At 38.1% G+C, this 22,823-nt stretch overlaps 1 protein-coding gene across 1 annotated transcript; it reads left to right on the top strand.

Annotated features, from left to right (window-relative positions):
• The first annotated feature begins 1,196 nt into the window (after positions 1-1,196).
• On the top strand, positions 1,197-22,798 carry prkci (protein kinase C, iota). The gene is made up of 18 exons (XM_056236475.1): positions 1,197-1,435; positions 6,628-6,749; positions 8,506-8,595; positions 10,790-10,840; positions 11,004-11,089; positions 11,214-11,351; positions 11,642-11,699; positions 12,534-12,589; positions 13,109-13,285; positions 15,006-15,103; positions 17,062-17,148; positions 17,257-17,392; positions 19,354-19,441; positions 19,650-19,775; positions 19,862-19,941; positions 20,148-20,237; positions 21,880-21,995; positions 22,297-22,798. The coding sequence occupies exons 1-18, from the start codon at positions 1,356-1,358 to the stop codon at positions 22,382-22,384; spliced, it is 1,767 nt and encodes a 588-aa protein (XP_056092450.1). The 5' UTR covers positions 1,197-1,355; the 3' UTR covers positions 22,385-22,798.
• The last annotated feature ends 25 nt before the right edge of the window (positions 22,799-22,823 follow it).

Genomic DNA, 22,823 nt, shown 5'->3' with positions numbered 1-22,823 from the left:
TGGTATGTACATGTTTTAAACTTTGTTTAGTTAGTGAAACGCGACACAGTAGGCTATAGCTAAATTTCATATAGTGAATCCGTTTCATCAGCACGCCAGTTCCAATCTGCAAACATCGCAAATGTCTAAATAGTTTTTTAACCTCTCAGCTTATAAACATTCATTTGATAATATTGTCAAAAATGATGTTTGAGTAGCCTGACTATTTACAGCACACACAAACCGTGAATTGTAACGGCGTAGTACCTATATCACTCACAAAACGATCCTTGTAGCACACAAACAATCAATTTCATAACGAATGACTCTGAGCTGGTGAGCTGGTCGCTGTTTTTGTGTATCAAAAACAGCGACCGTCGGTAGTCTGAACCCTGAACAAATATCAGCAGGTTATTTTAGTTAATCAGTCGGAAGCGTTGGTGAATTATTCTGACTTAGCCTACTTAATGAAATGTAGGGTTAAGCTATATTACTCTCTCTCTCTCTCTTCATGTCTGACTTGAAATGAACCAAGAACTGTTAGCCTACAGTTAACGATGAAGGCTATATAGCGGACTTTCTTATCCCGCAACTAAAAAGTATATGCAGTAATCATTTTAAAAGCATTATTATTAAAATACTTGTATTACCTTTTCTGATTTGTTATATTATACTATATTGTTACATGTTGATTTATTGAAATCTGAAATAAAAATTGCATTTCTTATTTTCAAAATATTTCTATCTCAAAGTAGTAAATAAATAGTTCAAAGGAATCGGAACCAGACATAATCTATAAATTCTTCATGAATGCCATCCCTACTCATTTCTAGACATGCAAAAGGATGCTGCTAACTTCCTTGGATGCTCTTCTCCACCCTCTTCGAACTTTGTGTGGTATAATCGGAATGCTACCAGACGCTCCCATCCAACTGACCGATCCCATTTAAACATATTACCACACAATACTAAAACATTAATTATATCGATGTTCAATATTTGCATATTCTCTAAACGATCTAGACAAACAATATTTCTGATTCTGACAGTCGCTAATAATGTGTAATATGTTTGTTGGAAATCCCCATCATCTCCCCCCTCCACATTCCGCTGTTTGGATCATTCCGTCTCGAGGCCTGCTCGAGAGAGAAGGGAGTGTTTTCCCGTCAGACACAGAAGTTCTAGTAGTCAAACTAATTTTTGTCAGAACGTTACTAGTTATATTTGAGTCAGGCCGATTGTACCACTGGGGTTAACACTATTTTGGTCCAAGTAATAAGTCCAGTTTTCTAACTCAGGTTGTTTTTTCTCGTCACGACAGCGGGGTAGCTTCTTTAGCTAAGTTAGCTCGCTAGCCGGAGTACGGAGAGCTCATAATGCCTACGCTGCGGGACAGCACAATGTCCCACCCCGGAGAAAACCCTCACCAGGTCCGGGTAAAAGCCTACTACAGAGGGTAAGTAGACAGTGAGACTCTGTGCTGTCTTTTTTGATAGACGTATGCTCTTATATACGTATGCTCTTATATACGTATTACCTCTTAATAGTGCAGTTTCGGGATATACACAAATAAACGATTAGCCAGCTAAGTTAACTTAGCTGGTAGATTTAGCTAAGCCAAAAACAAAACTCTTGATGAAGTTCTAATAAAGAAGTTCCGACTCCAATAAAACAGCTGTGTGGTATTTTTCTTTATCTACAGCTTTTTTTCTTTTCATATTAGGTCTCATAATAGTATACAAAAAGTGATTATATGTTTTTGTACTGTTTGTCAGTTAATCTATTGATGGCTTATGAAGTGTTGTTTTCATCTGAGAGCTGCCCCTGTCATGGAGCTGGATATGTCTACCTGTCTTACAACATTTGCGATCTGTCACATTTAGGTGGTCCTATATGACGGTAGGGTATAAGGGAGGTAAAGGTAAAGTCACAGATATTATGATAAAATTAAAAGTTAAAATTAAACTATATATGCAAAGCGTGTATTATGTGTCAAGAACATAAAATGTAGATCATCACATTATTCATTGAATATTCGGTTTAAGCAAATTTCTAAGCGAGAACAGTGAATTGTTAGTAAAATAGGAGGTAAAACAACATGTAAATGTTAGTTCTTGCTCTTTAGGAAAACAATTCTTGGGTTGCTTTTATGTGAATAAATACGCTCATTGAATGAATGATTTTCATTCAGAGCTGTGTTCCATTCATGATGACGCATGCGCTTGTCATGCACTTGAAAAACTTGTACAGCAAGTATCTTTTGCCAGACCTGTTGGAGACTGATTCCTATTCACATTCCCCAAGAGAGCTATTGTGTGTGTGCAGCTGTCTTGATGATTCAATCGGTTTCTGTTCCAGCTGAATTTGTTGATAATAGTTATTATTATCATCGGTATGGAACTGACAGGTCCACCGTCATTAGTCTCTATGAACTGGCCTCAGGTATGTGAAAATCTTCAAAACCAATCATCCCACACTACGATCCTTTGTTTTTGAAAGCGCAGTTTCTGATTTTATTTCGGTTTTTAAGAAAAGCTCTATGGAGACAGCATTAATTGATGGCCTATACTGTGCAAAAATAGTAGCACATTATTCCTGGGTGTGGATGATTTTGAAACCCACCATTTGTCCCTTTATGTGTGTTCCCTCTGGTTTCTATTGTTATTCAGCAGGTCATTTTAGCCAATCTTTGAACCAGTTTCAATCCCTTATTCTATATAAACTACTATTGTGGCCATGATAGACCCATTCAGAGGGTGTTTCTTTTGGTGTGTGGAGGCCTTTATGGCAGGTTTCTGCCTGAATGCAGCACAGTCTTGAATAGAGTGAAGGACATGTTACTCTCTTCACGTTTTATGTTCGGTTTAAAACCCCCTGAAGCCTGGCGAAGATGAAATTCACAGGCTTTATCCTCCTCCTCCTCTTTCTCTGCCCTATCTTCTGTCTTTGATCCACTTATTGCTCTCTCTCTGGCAGTCATCCATGGTTTTTTCTCTGTGATGTAGGCTATTGTATGACTGTAATAAACAAGTCTTTTAGAAGATTTGACCTATATTGCAACTCTAATCTGAAAACCATTTTTGATGGATGTTGAATACAGTAAATATGTTACTTTGTGCATTTGGGCATCATAAGAGTCCTGCTTAGCTCATGGTCAGTGCTGTTTGTCATGGTCATCTGACTTTATATACTTTACCCCAAAAAATATTTTTTAATTATTTGATCGTCCTTAGGTCGTTCCTGTATGACTTTCTTTCTTCTGCAGTAGGGCTGCACCATGATGGTTAAACTAATAATTATTTTGTTCAAAAATTATAATAGATATAAAAAATAAATATTATTTAAGCCCAAATCAACAGAATGTCAACTCGCATGGCTTATTTTACCTAATCTAGATTACAACCAATATAGTCGAGATTAATATTGGATTTGAATTTATCACAATTCGTCAGAAGGTTTGCTCGCAGATATAGGCCTAGTTGCAGCAAATAGCACAAACATATTTTGCAGAATGTTGGTAACCAAACATTTTTCGTGACTAACAAAACACACACACACACACACAAAACAGAGACATTTCTCAAAATATTACCTTTTTCTTTCTTCCACAGAAGAAAGATAGTCATACATGTTTGGAACGACAGTAAATTATGACATTTTTGTTACATTTTTGGGTGAACGATCCCTTTAATGCACCTGCTGTTTAATTCCTTTTTCCTCTTCATTTTAGCATCTGTGAGCTTGTTTACACCTCCAGGTCCAGCAAATTGTGTTTAGGTTCTTGTAAGTTGTATTTGACAGCAGCAATGAGTGTGTGTTCAGTATGCTGTTGTAAAGGGAGTGTGAGGTGATCCATGTATGCCCTATGAAGTAATGTGGCTTCACCACCTATCAATGATGCTGAGAGTGCATCTGCTCATACTAAGAGAGTGGGGTACACATCCATCTTCCTCTTATTGTCAATTATGTGCCAAAATAATTTTATATCATTTGCAAGAAGCAACAGTAAGAGGTAGTTTATCTCTCTGTAAATATGAACTAAAGCACAGTTCACCGACACAGAGCTTTCATTATGTCAGAGATATGCATCACAGGAAACACTGAGCTGTCCTTCTTACAGTAGCTTCATCATAATGGTCCTAGATCAGATCAAATCAGCCTTGTGATTTCCGTTGTCATATAAGGTGGTGTGTGTACTCCTACTAGTCTCTGTGGCATGTGTGGGTCAGCGCGCTAGCTCGTAGGCAGGAAGGACTCCCCTGCTGTCAATAATTAACCAAAACAGTGTGAACATAGTAGAAAACAAAGGGAAATAAGCTGCTGGGTGCCTCCTACTTTGGGAATGTGCTAGTAATTCAACACACAGCTTCCCACAAACTCACTGAATGATACTCCTGCTGCACAGTATTTGTCTTTTGGTCTTAAAAAAAAAAAAAAAAAAAAGGCTGATAGCACTTTGAATGCATTTAGATTTTTATAATTACCAAACTTAAGGATACAGAACGGCTTCCCAAATTTATGATAAGCTTTATAGGGATTTTTGAGCATAATTTTGTCTGCAGTGTGTACACAACCACCCTATAATGGTAAAATCCTCCCACTCCCTTTTTGTTTTGTTCATGTCTACAACCCAGTGTGACGTCACATTGGGTTAGGTACTGCTTATTAGCTTTGAGTCTCCCCTAAGTGAGCAGCACACAGTCCACCATGTTACTCTCCTCACTAGAGCAGCTAGTGGTACACAAGGATGCTACCTGATAAAAAATCTAAAAGTTCAGTTGTTGTCCATTTACTCCCAGCATCTGAGCCACTGAAGACGCAGTGTATTTTTTTTTTTTTTTTTCAGGGAATGTGTAAATATGTTTGTGTTAACCATTTTACATAAGACTGCTTTGTAACTAAGCAAAATGATTCCTGTTCTATTTTCATGCAGTATATTCTACACATATTGTCTGTTTATAGCACATAGCGAACAATTACAGTATTTAGTGGTGTTTATGAATTGTTGCAAGATGGCTGAAAAAACTAGTACACACTACAACTCTACAACTAATCAACTTACCATTCAGAAACGTCCTGGTGCATTCTCGAAGTTATTACTTCTGCCAGAGTCTCTCTTTCTTCAGTGTCCGACTCTGGTTCGAACATGTTGGTTTGAACTTTTAACAGTATTTACAGTAGCAGCCATATTGGTTCTCCTCCTCCTAAAAGCGTTCGCCCACTTGTTGCTCGCTGTAGTATGGGTCATAATCCTGCCCTCTCCATGTAATCTAATGGGACGTGAGGGACGCTAAAAAAAATCCAATTACTCTTCAAATAATATTTTTCCAAAGATGGTTTCTGTAATTTTAGCTCATTCTTATCACACAGACATATTTTCAAATGTTTGTTTTTCCAATAAGTCTGGTTTTAGTTATTTGATGCTATAAAAACAGGGTGTAAACGTCATGATGGCATAAGCAGCAACAAATGTTTCTGGGATATTTTGGCTTAATTTTGGAAGGAAGGGAAGAGCATCGCCCATCTATTTTTTACTGTCTATGATCCTAGGCATGATCATAGCTGCATTAAACAGTCTGTGTAAATGCATCTAAATGGCACTTCAGATGCAGCATCTGTGTTTCCTCTGCATTGCAAAGATAGGTTTTGTTGATACTGATTTTATTTGATTGGTAACAGCCCTAGTGTCTTATTATTATTTTAATTGAATTTACTGGTTAAATGTAATAATTTGACATAATAAATGATGCATAGACTACATTTTATTAGGTTAGAAAAACATGGCCCTTATAAAGGGTCATATTTTAAACTTTTTGTCACTGCTGTGAACTAACTGCACAAAATATGAAGAATAACTAAAACTTTGGGAATAAGCTGTCAACAGCAGTCCTAAACCTGCCAAGATACCAGCACAATAACACACTCGGCAAAATATCGCCTGATCATCGTTATTGACAAAATCCCAGAAAGTATCGATAACATTTTTGGTCAATATCACATAGCCCTAGTTGGCGCTGCCGCTGACTCAAAGAGAACGGTTTTCATGTATTGGTATGAAACAACTTCACACTCTTTTCAACCACACAGTATCATTATTTCTGTTACAATAATTAAAATGATCACAGAAGTACTGGGGTAAAAGTTTATAGTTCGGATATAAACACTGATGTCTATTGTAGTGATCAAAGTAGAGTAAATCACCCTTCAGAGTAACTTGACTCTTCAAATAAAGATTGTATCAATTACATCATTTGTACATTATTTGTCATTGTATCGGTCATTCATGAGATTTGTTTAGAAACGCTGTTAAATGAGTCATTGAATCGTTAATTCAAACCAGTTTTTAAAATAATAATAATAATTCAAATTATTTTTAAATTAAATATTAATTAATAGACTGCAGCAATTAACATTTTGTCAGACCCTGTGGTAAATTACATGTTACTTTGTTTAGCTGTCTATTTAGAATTGTGGGAGAATCGTGATCTCTATTTTAAACAAAAACTCTTGATTCTCAATGTATCCAGAATCGTGCAGCTCTATTACATTGTATAAAAAGGGGCACAACCTTTAATAAAATAGATAATATTCTAGGAATAAACCGTTAATGAATAAACCATTACTGAATGTCACCTTTTTCTGTTTTAGGGACATCATGATCACACATTTCGAGCCCTCCATCTCCTATGAGGGGCTGTGCAGTGAGGTGCGGGACATGTGCTCCATGGACAATGACCAGCTCTTCACCATGAAATGGATTGATGAAGAAGGTTTGCCATTTCATTTGTGTTTGTCTCTCTGGCCCTATTTACAGCTGGTATTAACTTCTGTCCCAGGTGATCCGATCACAAGCAGTCAGCCGTGACAGATGACATGCCTCCCCTGTGACCTCTTGTGATCAGATTTCATTAAGGCTCTTTGATTTCATGACTAAAAACAAGACTTGCTAAACCAATCAGTGCATTTACATTCAGTTTTAATTCAAATAAATAAATAATAATTCGTTTAATTAATTTGCCCATTACCTTTATTTCACTCAATGTTAAATTAGTTTTTTTTTAGTTATTTGTTGCTTAATGTTGCACATTTAGACACAATCACTAGCTATATTTCCATCACCCTGTTTTTATAATGCACATTTTGAAGTATCGCATCAGAAACGATTGATGGAAACGCCACATTTCGGTGAAAAAAATCCCTTTGCAAGAAAGTTCTTACGCTCGCTTGAGGTGGTTTTTGACTTGTGAAAAAGAGTCAATGCGAATAATCGGAGATGGAAATCATTTGCCGAATAAATTCTGACGTGGCGAACATTAAACCCATGTGACTAATCGGCTGTTTCCGCTGATGGTGTTTTATTTACTGTTACTAGGTTACCAATACCACCATTATCCGTTCGAGCAACTTGATGGAAACGCACGTAATTTGCTGCTTCTTTTTTTTGCGAACTTTGAAAAATTTACTCCATGTTGATAATCATAGACTCCATGGACAATGACCAGCTCTTCAGCATGAAATGGATTGATGAAGAGGGTTTTAAAATATATATTTTTTTTTTATTGTAATAAATTGAATAATATTTCACAAATTTTTTCAGGACGTGTTATTTTTAACTGTTTTTGATCAAATTAATGCAGCTTTAGTGGTTTGAGTAATCACAAAATGTCTAGGACTAAACCTGGTTTATTGATGTCTGCTTGTGATCAAATCCCCTGATACAGATCATTATACCAGGTGTAAATCTCATTCTGTTCCTCTAACTGTCACCGTAGCAACAAGCTTCCCCCTGCTATTCTGCTGAAATTCCTAGATAATTTGCACTAGCACTTTATATATTACAAGTGAACCTACTTTTGGCAGATTGCATTAGAGTCTCAAAATTACCCTGGACTCCACTGGCAGAAATAAAATGGATGGATTTTACATGAGGATAAAGTGAATCTGAATGCAGCGCACAGCAGGGAGCAGGTTTTATGCTGGAAAGATTGACTGTGTGTGATGATTAACTGCTGCATTAGTCATGTGAGATAGGAAATGGAGATGGAAGAACGTTCATTTAAATACCAAAATCTTCACCATTCCACGCTGAGCCCAGAGTCACACTGTTCATTAGCATAGCTGATCTGAGAGGGCCGTCATGGTGAAGAGTTAATCCCTTCTGTCTGCACAAGGCTTGGCACTGATGCCCGGCGTCACTCATTGCCTCTGCTGTGATGTCTGACTGAGGGCCGTGTGTCTACGCAAGCCGAGACAGTCTGTGCCACAGGCTGCTCTTTAGATGACAACTTCGGACAACGCCACAGGCCCTGTTACTAGTTCATGGTGAAAAACGAATAGATTTTTGCTTTATGCCCTGCAAACACTGTTATAATCATAGCATGCTAACAGGGACTCGTTTGTGTCCTTCTTTAATTTTCCCTCACTCTCTCTGTTCCTCTTTGCTGTATCAGGTATGCTCATGCTGCTTATGCTGATGTCTTTGGTAAAGAGTTTTCCAGTGAGTGTTCACTGTGCTTGTCATTGCAGGGGATCCGTGCACCGTTTCTTCTCAGCTGGAGCTGGAGGAGGCCTTACGTCTCTATGAACTCAACAAAGACTCAGAGCTCATTATTCACGGTATGCTGGGGTTTGACTGTTGATGTGGTTGGGCAGTAGTGCATATGCTTTTGTATATGCTTTTCTGTGTAGTTGTCTAGATTCTTAAAAGAATTATGACTGGTGAAGTCTTACACCATGTCTTGACCCAATGTGATGTGAACCTAAAAAAGGATCTAATTAGTTGATTTCATAAAACTTTAATAATTGATTAGAATTAGTGGTGGAACGGATCACAAAATTCACGGTTCGAATCATTTGTGGTTTTTGAGCCACGGATCGGATAGTTTTTCGGATCAGCAAAAAAAAAAATATATATATATATATATTGGGGGGGGGGGGGTAACTTTGCTTTTCATTTATTACTTAAAGCTCATCTAAAGTTCTTCGATACTACATCAAAAACTACTAGCCTAACTGATAAAGTTCAAACATTATTTAAGACAAGTGAACAGTCAGTAACAAAATAAGAACAAATACGCAAATTACAAGCAGAGATGAATACTAAATAACAAAGTCTAACAGTAGTATTCAGGTACAGAAGTTAATAGTTTTTTTTGTTCACTGTAGAAATTAAATATAGTTTAATCTTTGTTAAAGCTGTATTTTGTTGTTTTATTAATATTAATGACATACAACAGTAGGAATATTAGGTGTGTGCTGCTGTCTCTTAAGACCGAATGCACGGACTGAATAAACTGACAAACATCCGGTTTCTTTTTCAATTCTTCACTTATGACATAAACAAAAGAATACTTGCCGAGACAGGCATTTAGATGGGTATTTTGACATAATTTTGTGTTTATGTGTCCGTTCAAGGCCAAGGAAACGCGAAAGAGGAATCAATTCGTTGTTCGAGCTCTATCTGAAACACGTCTCTCTCTCTCTCTCTGTGCGCGCGCCCCGATTTTCACCTCTTCTTCCGCGTTTAAAATTGTTTGAATGTGTAAATTTGCAAGACAAAACGCGTCCAAATTATAAACTTTCACTCTATGATGATTAAATTTAGCAGTTAATCCGCGAACACATTCGTGTCGAACCGTGTGGCCTGGTCTGTACGGATCACAGATCAACTGCGATCCGTTCCACCCCTAAATCGAATTAACAAAAATAGTGTAACAAACAAATTCTGTTGTCCATTTTAATTTTTCTGGAGTCTGTTTCATGATGGAGGTTTAGTGTTTAAATTAATCTTTGGAATTCACGATAATGCGTTTTATCACAATCACGTGTATCTGTGTGTAGGGAGCGGCGGTACTGACCGCACATTTTACAAGATAAAATATTTGCTGTCAGGATCTGTTGCAAAAACAACATTCCCAAGTAACCACATTATATCTAAACAAAATGTGACATTACAAAATCCACCATACTAAAAGAATGCACAGAGTCCACGGTCATGCACAGACTTAAAGATAGCAACAATACAAAAGCAATACAAATTCTGAAACGGCCTAACCTTTGGGATGTTTAAAATTAGCTTTTCAAAGCTGCAATTTCTGTCAAAGTTCAACTCCAGCAACAGAACTACTCAAATTAGATGGTTCATTAAGCTATCAACACACTTCACAAAACTATCCAAACCATAGATATGTATATGTAGATACCTCAATTGCTCACCGCTCGAATCTCGAGTCTCAAATCTCATTGGTCTAAAATCTTCTGATTAGCTGTGATTGTGTCACATTGCACAGCGGTTTTTGCATTCAGCTTGTTGAGACTTGTCACATCAGACACAGTTAGTCATAACAACCATATCCTTTTAAGCCCCAGAGTTAATGAGCTCAGACGAGGCTCCACATTTTGATGTTCTGACTTAGGTACATGTATTTATTAATTTATAAACGCTTTGAGTACCCACCCAGAAAAGCGCTATATAAATGTAACAAATTATTTATTATTATATGGCATCATACAGGTCATGGGATCATTAGGGGACAGGAAAGATAGTATTCTGGGAGTGATTGACAGAGATAGATTATTCTGCCTGCTGGGTGAGTTAATTAGTCATGCTGAGGTGGAGACATCTGGCCCCAAGGGCTTTCAGAAAAGGCCCCAACCAACTGTCCGTCAATACCCACTCTCCATAAAGGCCTGGACAAACTCTGTTTTTGACCCCAAAGTCCTTATCCACTGTCAGATGAGGAGAGGTCACAAAGAGGTCACTGGAGCTGTTTGTCAGTGCTTTTTTCACAGTCTCTCTCTCTCTCCACAGTGTTTCCGTGTATACCTGAGAAGCCTGGCATGCCCTGTCCTGGAGAAGACAGTATGTGTATTTTGTGATATATTTATAATAGGGTTATTTAGGTCATAATGTTTGTTTTGTTTTTTGCACTTTATAGTACTGGAAAACATGCATTTTGGGTTATAATGATTGAGTATAATCTGGTTAATAGCCGATTTATTAATGACTCAAATGTTGCACTCAGAATCCATTTACCGTCGTGGAGCTCGACGCTGGAGGAAACTTTACTATGCCAGTGGACATGCGTTTCAGGCCAAGCGCTTTAATAGGGTACAAAAATGCTCTTTTTGTTATTTCTGGCACCCATTTCGTTACACAGTTTGTCTCAATATTATGCACGTGACTTTTTGTGTTCAGTATGGTTTAATGTTCCTGTTCCTTCTGTTCTGTACAGCGTGCTCATTGTGCCATCTGCACAGATCGTATCTGGGGCCTGGGCAGGCAGGGATACAAGTGCATAAACTGTAAACTGCTGGTTCATAAGAAATGCCATAAATTGGTGACAGTGGAGTGTGGTAGACAGGTAATACAGGTGAGTCATTAGTAATCTGCATCCTTTCATATTTTCTGTGGAATAGATTTAAATTTAAAATGCATTTAATATAAAATAGAGCTGAGAGTACTACGTTCTTATTGGTAGATAAAATAAGCTAAAATATTAGCCAAAAAAAGCTAAAATATTTATTAAATGGACATGCTTTGTGAATGAAGGTCATTCACATCAGATTGTGTGTAGACTTATATATTAGACATGTTATTACTGCCAATAACACTATGAATCTCAATCTATCTCTAGCTTTAATCTTCTTACCATTTTTCTAGGACCCAATGATTGGAAGAATCGATCCTGGGTCCAGTCCATCAGAGCACGCTGATCAAGGTAACAGTAGGCTCTCATCTCTATTTGTCATGCACAGCATTTTCCTTACCTCTTTGTACTTGAATAGCAGAGGATAAAATACATTTTCAGGAAAGAATGCACTTTTGAGACTCAACTCACAATCAGTTTTCTAAAAATAATTGTCTTTTGAAGCTTTCCCTCTGAGTTTAAATTGATCTGCTTAAGGTCACAAAATAATCAACCTCTTGTGCCTTGCCAAGACTTTTCAAATATATAATTTTTTTCTGGTCAGAACATAAATATTCAAGGTACCTGGAACAAGAGGTCATGAATAACTGTATAAACATTCTGCCCACAGATACATTAACAAAAATCCAAAGTCAAGCAGATAAACTTGCCCTGTGTTTTGTTGTTGACAACATCACTAACTAAAAAGTATCTTGTAACCCAGAGGTATTAAACAATGCAACAACTCTTCTGAGTTATTGCATTCATTAAGTCATTAAATTGATTCACTAAGATCTATAATGGCTCATTGATGCCACTGATTTTCATCTTGAGGGGTTTTAAATGACTGGATGGGCTAAGCTGATGTTTTCCCTTAGTAATTAGGCGTGTACTTGCACTGAAACAGACTAATGCATTGAGCAGCTTACAGGCGTGAGTCTTCTCACAAGATTAAGCTTGTTTATTGGAATTAATGACGTGAACAGGCTCTTAGTTACAGTGCTGGTCAGATAAATTTCAATCCCTCTGTTTTTCAAAGTGCTTTATTATGATTTGGTTTAGAGGCTTGTGAATCAGATTTGTATAAGTATATTAATGAATATTAATGAGTGATGACTTTCCTCGTTTCTCATTGTTGTTTTCCAGTTCTAGACAAAAAGAACTCAACGGAAAGTATCAATCACGAGGGAGAGGAGCATGAGGTAAGACAATGTTTGGCCTTGTTTACTCCTGGTCTTTTGTCTTTAGCCAATCACTTGTGTTTGTCAAATGTGTTATTAAATGTGGTTTGAACAATCAGATCACACTTTCCACTTGTTGATTAAAGTGGTTAAAATGAATGTTAGTACACGTGTACATAAGGTGTAAATGGGGCAATTATGAACTGTGTGTTTGATTAGATGAGCTTTCAGTTGTTCACTCTCAGACTGATGATCAGGCTGGAGTTGTCACTCAGAGAAGGAGATGGGGGTGTACACAACAAGGTCCATTCAGGCTCTATTGATTTCCTTTAGTGGAGCTAATAAAGTAACCTTCTATCAGGGTCATTAGCATCTGATTAAGGGCTCGCATTCCTGTAGCTCTGTCGCAGTCATGGGAAATCATACGATAAACAAAGGGAAAGGACAGAGAAGAGCATTAAGAAATGCAAACCAGAAAGAAGAGGGTGATTTTTTATATATATATATATATTATTAAGATGTATCTCATCCATCCCTCAGGCTGTGGGCAGTCGGGAGTCCGGGAAGGCTGTGTCCAGTTTGGGGCTTATAGACTTTGACCTGCTTCGAGTGATTGGCAGGGGCAGCTACGCCAAGGTGCTGCTGGTGCGTCTTAAAAAGACAGAGCGCATCTACGCCATGAAGGTGGTGAAGAAGGAGCTCGTGAACGATGATGAGGTGACATTTCACATTTCATACACCGGGAACATGCAAAGATGCCACTGATATGTCTTTATATGAATTACCGTGTTTTTCTGAATATAAGACAATTTTTTTTTTCTTGGAAATACATCTGAGACAATTGGGTCGTCTTATATTCGGGGTCTAAACATTTACATGTCAATAATACTCGCGCAACAATAGGGAGCGCCAAATACGAGTAAAACGAGTGTTCCACGGCTGCCCAGGAGTAATAAACGCAGCGGAGTCATCAAACATTAAGCAGCCAAAAATGACAGTGTGTCAGTGCAATGCTGGAAGGCGAGCCCAAAAAGACTGTCTTAAAAATGCTAACAGTCAAAGAAAAGCTTATCGCGGTAAAAGTGGCCACTTCGAAGAAACTGACAGGCAAGTGTGTCAGTACCTAGCCGAAAAAAGATATGAGGGGCTGCCCATAACCAGAGCCGTCATTCAGCTGAAGGCACTGGATATCGCCAAAAAGCTGAACTTACCCACCATCGAGGCCCATCATTTCTTATTTCGGCTACGTACTGACGCACTTTCCTGTCAATATCCTAGAAAGCGGCCACTTTGATACAGTGTAATGGATTAGTGCTTGCCCTCCAACTTCAGGGTGAAACTGCTGTCTTTTCAGTGCTATGTGATCGGACTAAGGAAAAAAAACATTCATAGCCCACCCTGGATAAGATAGGTAATGCAGATCAAACACCTGTGTTTTTTTTAAATGCCAGCATTTGTCGCAGTACATAAAAAAAGTGAGAAATCAGTCTTGGTAAAATCTATTAAATGAGATCTTCAGGTTATTTTAAGTTAAGTGTTTATTTCTGAATGTGATTGTTGTTGGTACATTTTACCAGTATTTACTGTAAATGCATTTTTTTTTTTTCATTTATATGAAATATAAAAAATATTTTCAAATAAGGTCTTTAAAAGATAAGATGTGGTCTTCAAAAAGCCTTTTTCCAAAAGATACATCTTGAAAAGGGGGGGGTCGTCTTATATCCAGGGTCATCTTATATTTGGAACAATACAGTATATCAGATTGCATTTACAACCGTTGTGAACCATACCTAATACACCACACATCCCAGACTACCCTTATGAAACTAGTGTCACCCCAACAAACAAACTCTGCTCTAGTTTGAAACCGCTCTTGACACTTCACAACTTGAAGTGTTTCTCCTGACACTAAATCGCTGAAAGATTCAAGTTATTTGAGTCTTGACTTTGCAGAATAAAACAAGCAAAGAGCTTCCTCTGGCTCTATTCTTTCCAGGACGTGTTGATGTACACGCATACAGATGACTAGATGTTGATGAAGTGGGCATTTAACGTTGATTAGATGCACTTTAGCCTTGTGTGATGAATTGAAAGCAGCAGCTAATGGTCAATAATAGCAGCTGAGCTCTACTGGCCCTGCAGTGCTTCTTTAAGCGTGTCTCACGGTCAGAGGTATTTTTACCAGGCTGTCAATGAAAGGTCCTAGCTTTTCACTCTGTATCTGTCCATTGTGAGTCTCCTCACATCCAGGAGCAGGTCCTTGGGAAGACCTGGTGCCCCCGTCTTTTAAATCTTTATCAGTTTTTAGCCTTGTGGGGAGCCTTTACTCAATACAGTCCTGAATGTCCTTCCAAATGTTTCCCCAACTGACAGAAAGAATCCTCTGCTTTTCAATGGGAGATTGATTTTGTGTGTGTGTGTTTTGTTTGTTTTTCAGGATATTGACTGGGTTCAAACAGAAAAGCATGTATTTGAGCAGGCTTCCAACCATCCCTTCTTAGTGGGACTTCACTCCTGCTTCCAGACAGAGAGCAGGTCTGTCTGCACTCGCACTTTTAGATCATCAGGACTCTACAAATTATATATTATATCATATTATCCTTGATTATCTCATATATGAATTTGTATTGATTTCCTTTCTACATTTTAGGCAGTAACTTCTTTTAAGTTACTGCCTAACTTAAAAGAAGTTTAAGTCAATAAATAGATTACTAACAGTTTAGGGCGCAATAGTAAGGGATTTTTTACACCACTTGCCCGGCAATTTTTCATTGGCTCCAGCATTTTTTTTTTTTTTTTTTTTTGACAAAAAGATTGCTTTTTTAATTTATTTGACAACTTTATATAATAAACTCTGATTAGTAAACAATTAACCCTTTAGAACCTGAAGCTAAAATAGGTGTTTTTCACATATTTTGATTTTTTTTTACTGTAAAATTCTAAAACTATCTTCATGTGTAAGGTGTCTTCTTTTTCAGAAAAAGATTAGCTTTCAACAAATTACAGTTATTGACCATTATTGTGTGTGGTGTGAGTTTGTAAATAGAATTTAAATAGATAATAAAAAAAAACGAGAATAAATTTACTGATTTTTTTTATTTAGAAAAACTGAAAAATCATGAACGAAAGAAACTAACACTTTAAATTTGAAAAATGAACTATAATACATATATACAAGCCTTTTTGTGACATTGGGTTGCACAGTTTTCATTTAGGACACTTTTTTTTCATACAGGCACACATACAAATGCATGCATTCATAGGCACGCACACATACACATGCACACACACCATGCTAATATATGTGAAAGAGTAATGGCCATCCGCCTCACAAGTTTAATCAAAAATCAATGACCAATCCCCTCTTCTGCTGTCTACCACTTCATTCGCCATGTATTTGTTCGTTTCTTTTATTATTTAATGCAATCCAAAACACTCTAACCTGCCGCGCTTTGTATCTCTCTGTTCAAATCCTCCTTCCCGCTCTGCCAGAAAGCAGCTGTCATTTGCTGGCGGAAAGCATGAAATTATCGTAATAAGCCGTATATTGCCGAAAAGCGCATGTTGTCTACTGTCCAGGGCAATTTGAATGGTTTTGATAGTTCAAACCGTTAAAGAGTTACGGTAAAATGAATACAGCTTTCTGGTATGTGTCGGCGACGACACAGCTGGTTCTAAAGGGTTAATAGAAAATTAAAGGTGCTCTAAGCGATGTCACCCGTTTTTTAGGCCAAAACATTTTTTGTCACATACAGCAAACATCTCCTCACTATCCGCTTGCTGCCTGTCCCCTGAACACACTGTAAAAAAAAGCGGTCTCTGTAGAAACCCCAGGCTCCACAAACGGCAACAAAAACAAACTGGGCCAACCCGCACCCCGAAACATAACAAACAGTGTTCCAGCCAATAACCGGCAAGAAGGATTTTGGGGTGGGGTTAGTGCGCGGATGAGGTCAGGAGGGTCTAGCTAGCCTCCGTTTTGTTTGACAATACTTCGAACGTCAACAAGAAGTGACGTCACCCAACATCACTTATAGCACCTTTAATTATAGACATTATATTTATATAATTAAATGTATAATAATAAAAACAAGACCTCATATACACTTTTTTTTTTAAGGTTTGGGGTCAGTAGGATATATGTTTTGAGAGGTTAATTTTAAATTAAATTTCATAATATAAGTTTTTGCTGTATTTTTGATCAAATAAATCCAGCCTTGGTGAGCATAAGAGAATAATTTCACGACCCCAAACCTGGCATCTTACTGACTCATTTGGCAGTGGCTTTTATCTAAAGGGACTTATTTTGAATAATGAAAAAGGAAAGAAATAAAGTCCTGAAAACAATATGTAAAAGTTCAATCAACTTTCGCCCCAAACCGGTCTTATATTGGTCCTCCTGGCCATTCTTATTGTTTAGCCCTTCAGTTTAGTGTGAACCATTTTGTTTGTCTGGTGAAGGCTAATGATTATTGAATCCTTTCCTTTCACAGGCTATTCTTTGTAATTGAGTATGTGAATGGTGGGGATCTCATGTTCCACATGCAGCGACAGAGAAAACTTCCGGAAGAGCATGCCAGGTATGAGGATGTGAGCTGACATAACTGACATTAGTCTGAAAGACACACCACGGGAACAGAAACTCAAATTTGGTCACTAACTGTTTCTTTTGTTCTTTCCACTGGCAGGTTTTACTCAGCAGAGATCAGTCTTGCCTTGAACTACCTCCATGAGCGTGGCATTATTTACAGGGACCTGAAACTGGACAATGTTCTGCTGGAGTCAGAGGGACACATCAAACTCACTGATTACGGCATGTGTAAGGTAAGTGTGAAAGAGAACATTGTCACCATGAAAATCACACCATGATGTAAGAACAGGAGGGATTTTATAGTCCAAAAAGGTGTTTATTAAAGCGGATGTGCAAATAAATATGGTTAAGAGAAATAAAAACAGGATCTGAGGGCTGAGTTTCGGTGCGCTCAGACAGTGCCTCCATATCCAAGTCGCACTATGACGTAAATGTGACAAAATCTGAAACGAGACATTTTGGCAGCTTGGTTTCATTAAAATTGTTTTTGGACTAACAAGGAAGTTTTGAGTTCTGAAACTTGCATGATATTTTTTATTGTACAATGACCACGTATATGTCAAAAGATCAAGGAAAATTAGATTTCTCTATTCATGATCCTTTTAATGGCAAACCACTTGCGTTTCTATGGTAACCTAAAGCTCCTGCACTCTGATTCAAACTGGTGCACTGCTATGGCAAGAGACGCTTTTGCCACAGAGACCTTTTATGTCCTATAAATGTGTCGTATTCATGTCCGTATGAAAATCTGTGCAGCTTTCAGTGGGCGGGACTGTTTGAAGTTATTAATTAAGAAACATGGATGCACACATACAGAACTCTGAAGAGGATTTATGCTCCTCCGGTGGTAACTCTATGGAAGTAAAATAATGACAAATGTTTTTGAAACAAAAAAGCTTGTTGAATTGCACTACTTGAAAAAAATATGCATTGCATTAACCGTGCTTGCATTTTAAAGCATTGTATTTTTAGGGCTTGCATTTTTATGGGCTGAAAAATTCAACATTGTTGTATATTTAAAGGGACACTCCACCCAAAAATGAAACTTCTGTCATCATTTACTCACCCTCAAGTTGTTGCAAACCTGTATGAGTTTCTTTCTTCTGCTGAATACAAAGGAAGATATTTTAAAGAACGATTGGAACTTTGGCACCATTGACTTCCATAGTATTCTACTATGGAAGTCAATGGTGCCAAACAACCATTTGGTTCCAATCGTTCTTCAAAATATCGTCCTTTGTGTTCAGCAGAAGAAAGAAAGTCATACAGGTTTGCAACAACTTGAGGGTGAGTAAATGATGACAGAATTTTCAATTTTGGGTGGAGTGTCCCTTTAAGCTGTGAATATTTAAATTCAAAACATTTCACACACGTTTTCATTATTAAAAATTCAATAATCCATATTCACCTTTCAGTTTTCACTTCCAAACTGTTCATTCTGTTTAAAAATGCAACCTATCATATTCAACAGGCAATTTTCGGTTCATTTTATTTCGCTTTCTAAATTCGCTTCCACAAATTCAGTGGTTCAAATTCGACAAAATTCAACATTTCACATCCAGGAATGGCAGGAATATCAGTAGATTGCCGATTGACAATCTCCATAGCTGTTAGTCGGCCTCACCAGCAGGAGGTGCAAGTGGCTGTTGACGAAGAAAACTATAGAGCAAAGTGGTGAGAGATTAATTCATTCATAGAAACTAATTTAGAGAAATGAAACTGCTGTAGAACTGGGGACTCCCTTAATACAAAGTTTCACACTAAGCGATTCCCAGTGAAGTACTGGCATAAGTCGGCCTGACACTGGATATTCGCACATTTAGGGACCGTCTCTAAAGTTACATACGACATTGGTACACATTTTTCTAACTTCAATAGCATTTGAAGAGAATGACTTGCATTCATAAAACCAAGTGTAAATTGTTCATGTAGGTGTCAGGCATGATGCACACTTTTTAGGTAGTTGATATTAAAATAAATATGAGCTCATGCGGTACTGAAAAAAAGCAATATGTAGGCCTACACATGATTTGACAGTTTATTTTATTAAATATCAAAAATCTAAAAGGTTGTGATTTTATGGGCTTTACATCGGCCACTCTCTAAGATTTCGGCATTGGCCATCAAAAAGTCATCATTAGTCATATTGTGTGCCTGAATGTTTCATTGGCTTCAATATTCATCTTGTATGCAGGAGGGACTGAGACCAGGAGACACAACCAGCACTTTCTGTGGAACCCCCAATTACATTGCACCTGAGATTCTGAGAGGAGAAGACTACGGTAAGCACAATTCACACACAACCAAGCCTCTTCACAAAGACTTTCGGTTGGCAACTATGTGTGCTAGCACACACTGCTTAACCCATTTATTGCTATTAGTGTCTACCTCATGACTTTCTGCCATTTGAGTTTTTGTCAGTCCTAAGCTGCCCATTTCAAAGCCTCAGGATGATGTATCTGCAACTCTGTGTGTGCCTTTTCTTTTCAGGTTTTAGTGTGGACTGGTGGGCACTGGGCGTCCTGATGTTTGAGATGATGGCTGGGAGGTCACCCTTTGACATAGTTGGCAGCTCTGATAACCCTGACCAAAACACAGAAGATTATCTTTTCCAAGGTACATGACAGACGCATGAGTGTTTCAAAAAATGTTTTATATGTCTCTCAGTATATCTCATGTTTTCCTCTGCTCCTCATTCGCAGTAATTTTGGAGAAGCAGATCAGAATTCCCAGATCATTATCGGTTAAAGCCGCTAGCGTGCTAAAGGGATTCCTTAACAAGGTAAAGCAGACCAGACAGATCAATGTTAATGTCTTTATGTCACTTGGACCTGTTATAGTGCTGTCCTCATTTTTTCTCTTCTTTATTTCCTCACCTCCGTGTTACCTTTTTCTTTCACTCTACATCTCTCTACTTTCTTTATCTGTTTTTTGTCTCTCTGTTCACTGTTTTTCTCTTTGAATTTTTTTTCCCCACTCTTTTTGTAGGAGCCAAAGGAGCGTCTCGGATGTCATCCTCAGACAGGCTTTGCAGACATAATGGGCCATCCTTTTTTCCGAAATGTAGACTGGGATCTTGTGAGTCACTGCTATCTGTTTCCTTTATCTGAGTTATTGGATGTTTTGACTTGAGAGCGCAGTGGAAGCATGAGTCATTTGCTGTAGCCTGACGGTAGTGAAACTAAACAGAGGACTTACTGGAGCCTGAACAACTATTTAGTGTTGTTTATGACCTTGAGAAACTATCCATTTGATTACTCATTCATGTCATTTGACGCAATCGCTATTACCACTTCAAATAGCATTTCAGGAACGTTAGCTTTTAAAAGTACAGTTCACCTAAAAATTAGTCCAAGACGCCTGAAGAAGAAACCTGCCTGGAAAGCTATAGTACTGTGAGAAGTTTTAGGCACTAAAGTGAGGATGCTTTCAAAAATAATGTCATAAATAGACTTTATTTATCAATTAACTTCTACTAACTAAATCAAATCAATATTTGGCGTGACCACCCTGTGAGTTTAAAACTCCTTTTGTTCTAGGAACACTTGCACAGTCTTTCAGGTAGCTTTGTAGGTCGGTTTCTTCAAGCATCTTGGAGACGTTGCCACAGTTCTTCTGGATTTAGTCTGCCTCAGTATTTTCTGTTTCTTCATGTACTCCCAGATGGACTATATATTGTTATTGTAATACAACTGCACTGTAAAATAAATTAAAAATGAATATTTCATTACCTAGAAATATATATATATATATATATATATATATAAATAACCTAATGGGATATAATGATAAACTGATACAATCACATTTTTGGGTGGGTCATGTTTGTATCGTGACAAAAACCAGAACGTGTAGGGCCAGTGATATAATAGAGGTGATAAGGTGTCAAGTCATTGATTTTTCTGGTCTGAGGGTTGTGGCAGTGAACTGTATCATGTGTGAGGCAGGTTTAAATTATGTGAAACCAGCAGACGAGACTCAGACGAACACGCTGACCTCTTGTCCGTGTTTGGTCTGGGTGAAAACACACACACACACACACACACACACACACACACACACACACACACACACACACACACACACACACACACACACACACACACACACACAGGAGAGAAGTGGCGGTCAGACAGTTTAAAGGGATCAGATTACACTTTCTTCTCAGACAGGCTGCAGTGCCTGTGGCAGCCTGCAGGGGGAGCAGATCTAAAAGGAAGGAGGACAAGGATATGACATTTCACCACAGAACATGACTTTACTTGTATACCGAAATACAGTTGAATATAACAGAACAATGAATGAATAAAATAACTATTTACATACACACCAAATGTAGCCGTGGTTGACGGTTGACTTACCGAAACAAGACAATCAGGATGCTCTCTGTCTTACATGCGCTTCATGAGGCACACTAGCTCACACGCAAGGTCTCTCACTCCCTCTCTTTCGTGCGCGCGCTACACAGTTTGGAGCACAGTCTCTGTCTCGCATGCGCGCTCTTGCTCACTCGCTCTAGATTCCGGGAGATTTTAACTGATTTGCGAGCATCAGGGAGAGCATATCAATATGCGGGAGACTCCCAGAACTTCCGGGAGACTTGGGATGTCTGTATATATATATATATATATATATATATATATATATATATATATATAGTGTGAGACTGCTTTATGACACCGTCACAGTTGTTATTTGACTCATGTTAACTGTATTTCAGATGGAGCAGAAGCAAGTGGTCCCACCCTTCAAGCCCAACATCTCTGGCGAGTTTGGGCTGGACAACTTTGATGCCCAGTTCACCAATGAACCCATTCAGCTCACACCTGACGATGAGTGAGTGTCTGTTCATGTGTATCTGTCTGTGTCACGCCTCAAGCTTTCTGAATCAGACCTAAGGCGCCATTAATCTGCTTCAGATCTTTACCACAAAAATGCAGGTTTCATCAGGAAGTAATATCAAATTTACGATGCCTGATGACACATTATAGTTCTGTGAAACAGGATTCCCTCATTTGCACACACCGCTGTTTTCCAGGAAAATATTTGACAGCCTCCTCTCTATTTGAAAGCCGTAGTGAGTTAAATGTGCTCTAGCAGTTAAGACTGATTGATTATCTCTTTGTCTCCCTCCCAGTGATGCTGTAAAGAAGATCGACCAGTCTGAGTTTGAAGGCTTTGAGTACATCAACCCTCTGCTGATGTCGGCGGAGGAGTGTGTGTGAATGGCCTGTCTGTTTCTGTTACGTGCATATCATCGCTGCCTTTATTTGCATGGTCACAAACAATCGCAAGAAAGGAAACAACAACCTGACTTCATTTTGTTGGGACCAGATGGAGCATTAACTTTGCCAGACCTCTTTCACTTTCTGCCATTTATAACCACTAGTCCTTAAGTAAGAAAAAAAAATCTTGATTATTTTTGTCATGTAAATCAGCACTGATGAAATGAAACTTATCAGTGCCTTTACGTGTTGACCAACGTAGTTGGAATGTCAGTTTTAAGTTTCTGGACACTGCAAACTAAAGGAAAAGAATGACTGATGGTACGCAGGACCTCCTAATGTCTGATACACCTTTTATTTGTATATATTAAAGAGAATCCATTGAGACATATAGTAAGCCATTTTTAAACTCTATACCACATGGGATATTCTTGAAAAC

This window comes from Rhinichthys klamathensis, unplaced genomic scaffold (assembly GCF_029890125.1).
Source record: "Rhinichthys klamathensis goyatoka isolate OS25496 unplaced genomic scaffold, OSU_Roscu_1.1 h1tg000446l_1, whole genome shotgun sequence".
Taxonomy (NCBI): Eukaryota; Metazoa; Chordata; class Actinopteri; order Cypriniformes; family Leuciscidae; genus Rhinichthys; species Rhinichthys klamathensis.
This window is presented reverse-complemented; position numbering and strand designations above follow the sequence as displayed.

What these genes read in the sequence shown, in the direction of transcription:
- prkci (XM_056236475.1), top strand. Translation starts at nt 1,356, where the DNA reads ATGCCTACGCTGCGGGACAGCACAATGTCCCACCCCGGAGAAAACCCT. An exon ending in TCTGAGAGGAGAAGACTACG is followed by an intron (nt 19,442 to 19,649) that starts GTAAGCACAATT and finishes TTTTCTTTTCAG; the next exon opens with GTTTTAGTGTGGACTGGTGG. An exon ending in CAGCTCACACCTGACGATGA is followed by an intron (nt 21,996 to 22,296) that starts GTGAGTGTCTGT and finishes TCTCCCTCCCAG; the next exon opens with TGATGCTGTAAAGAAGATCG.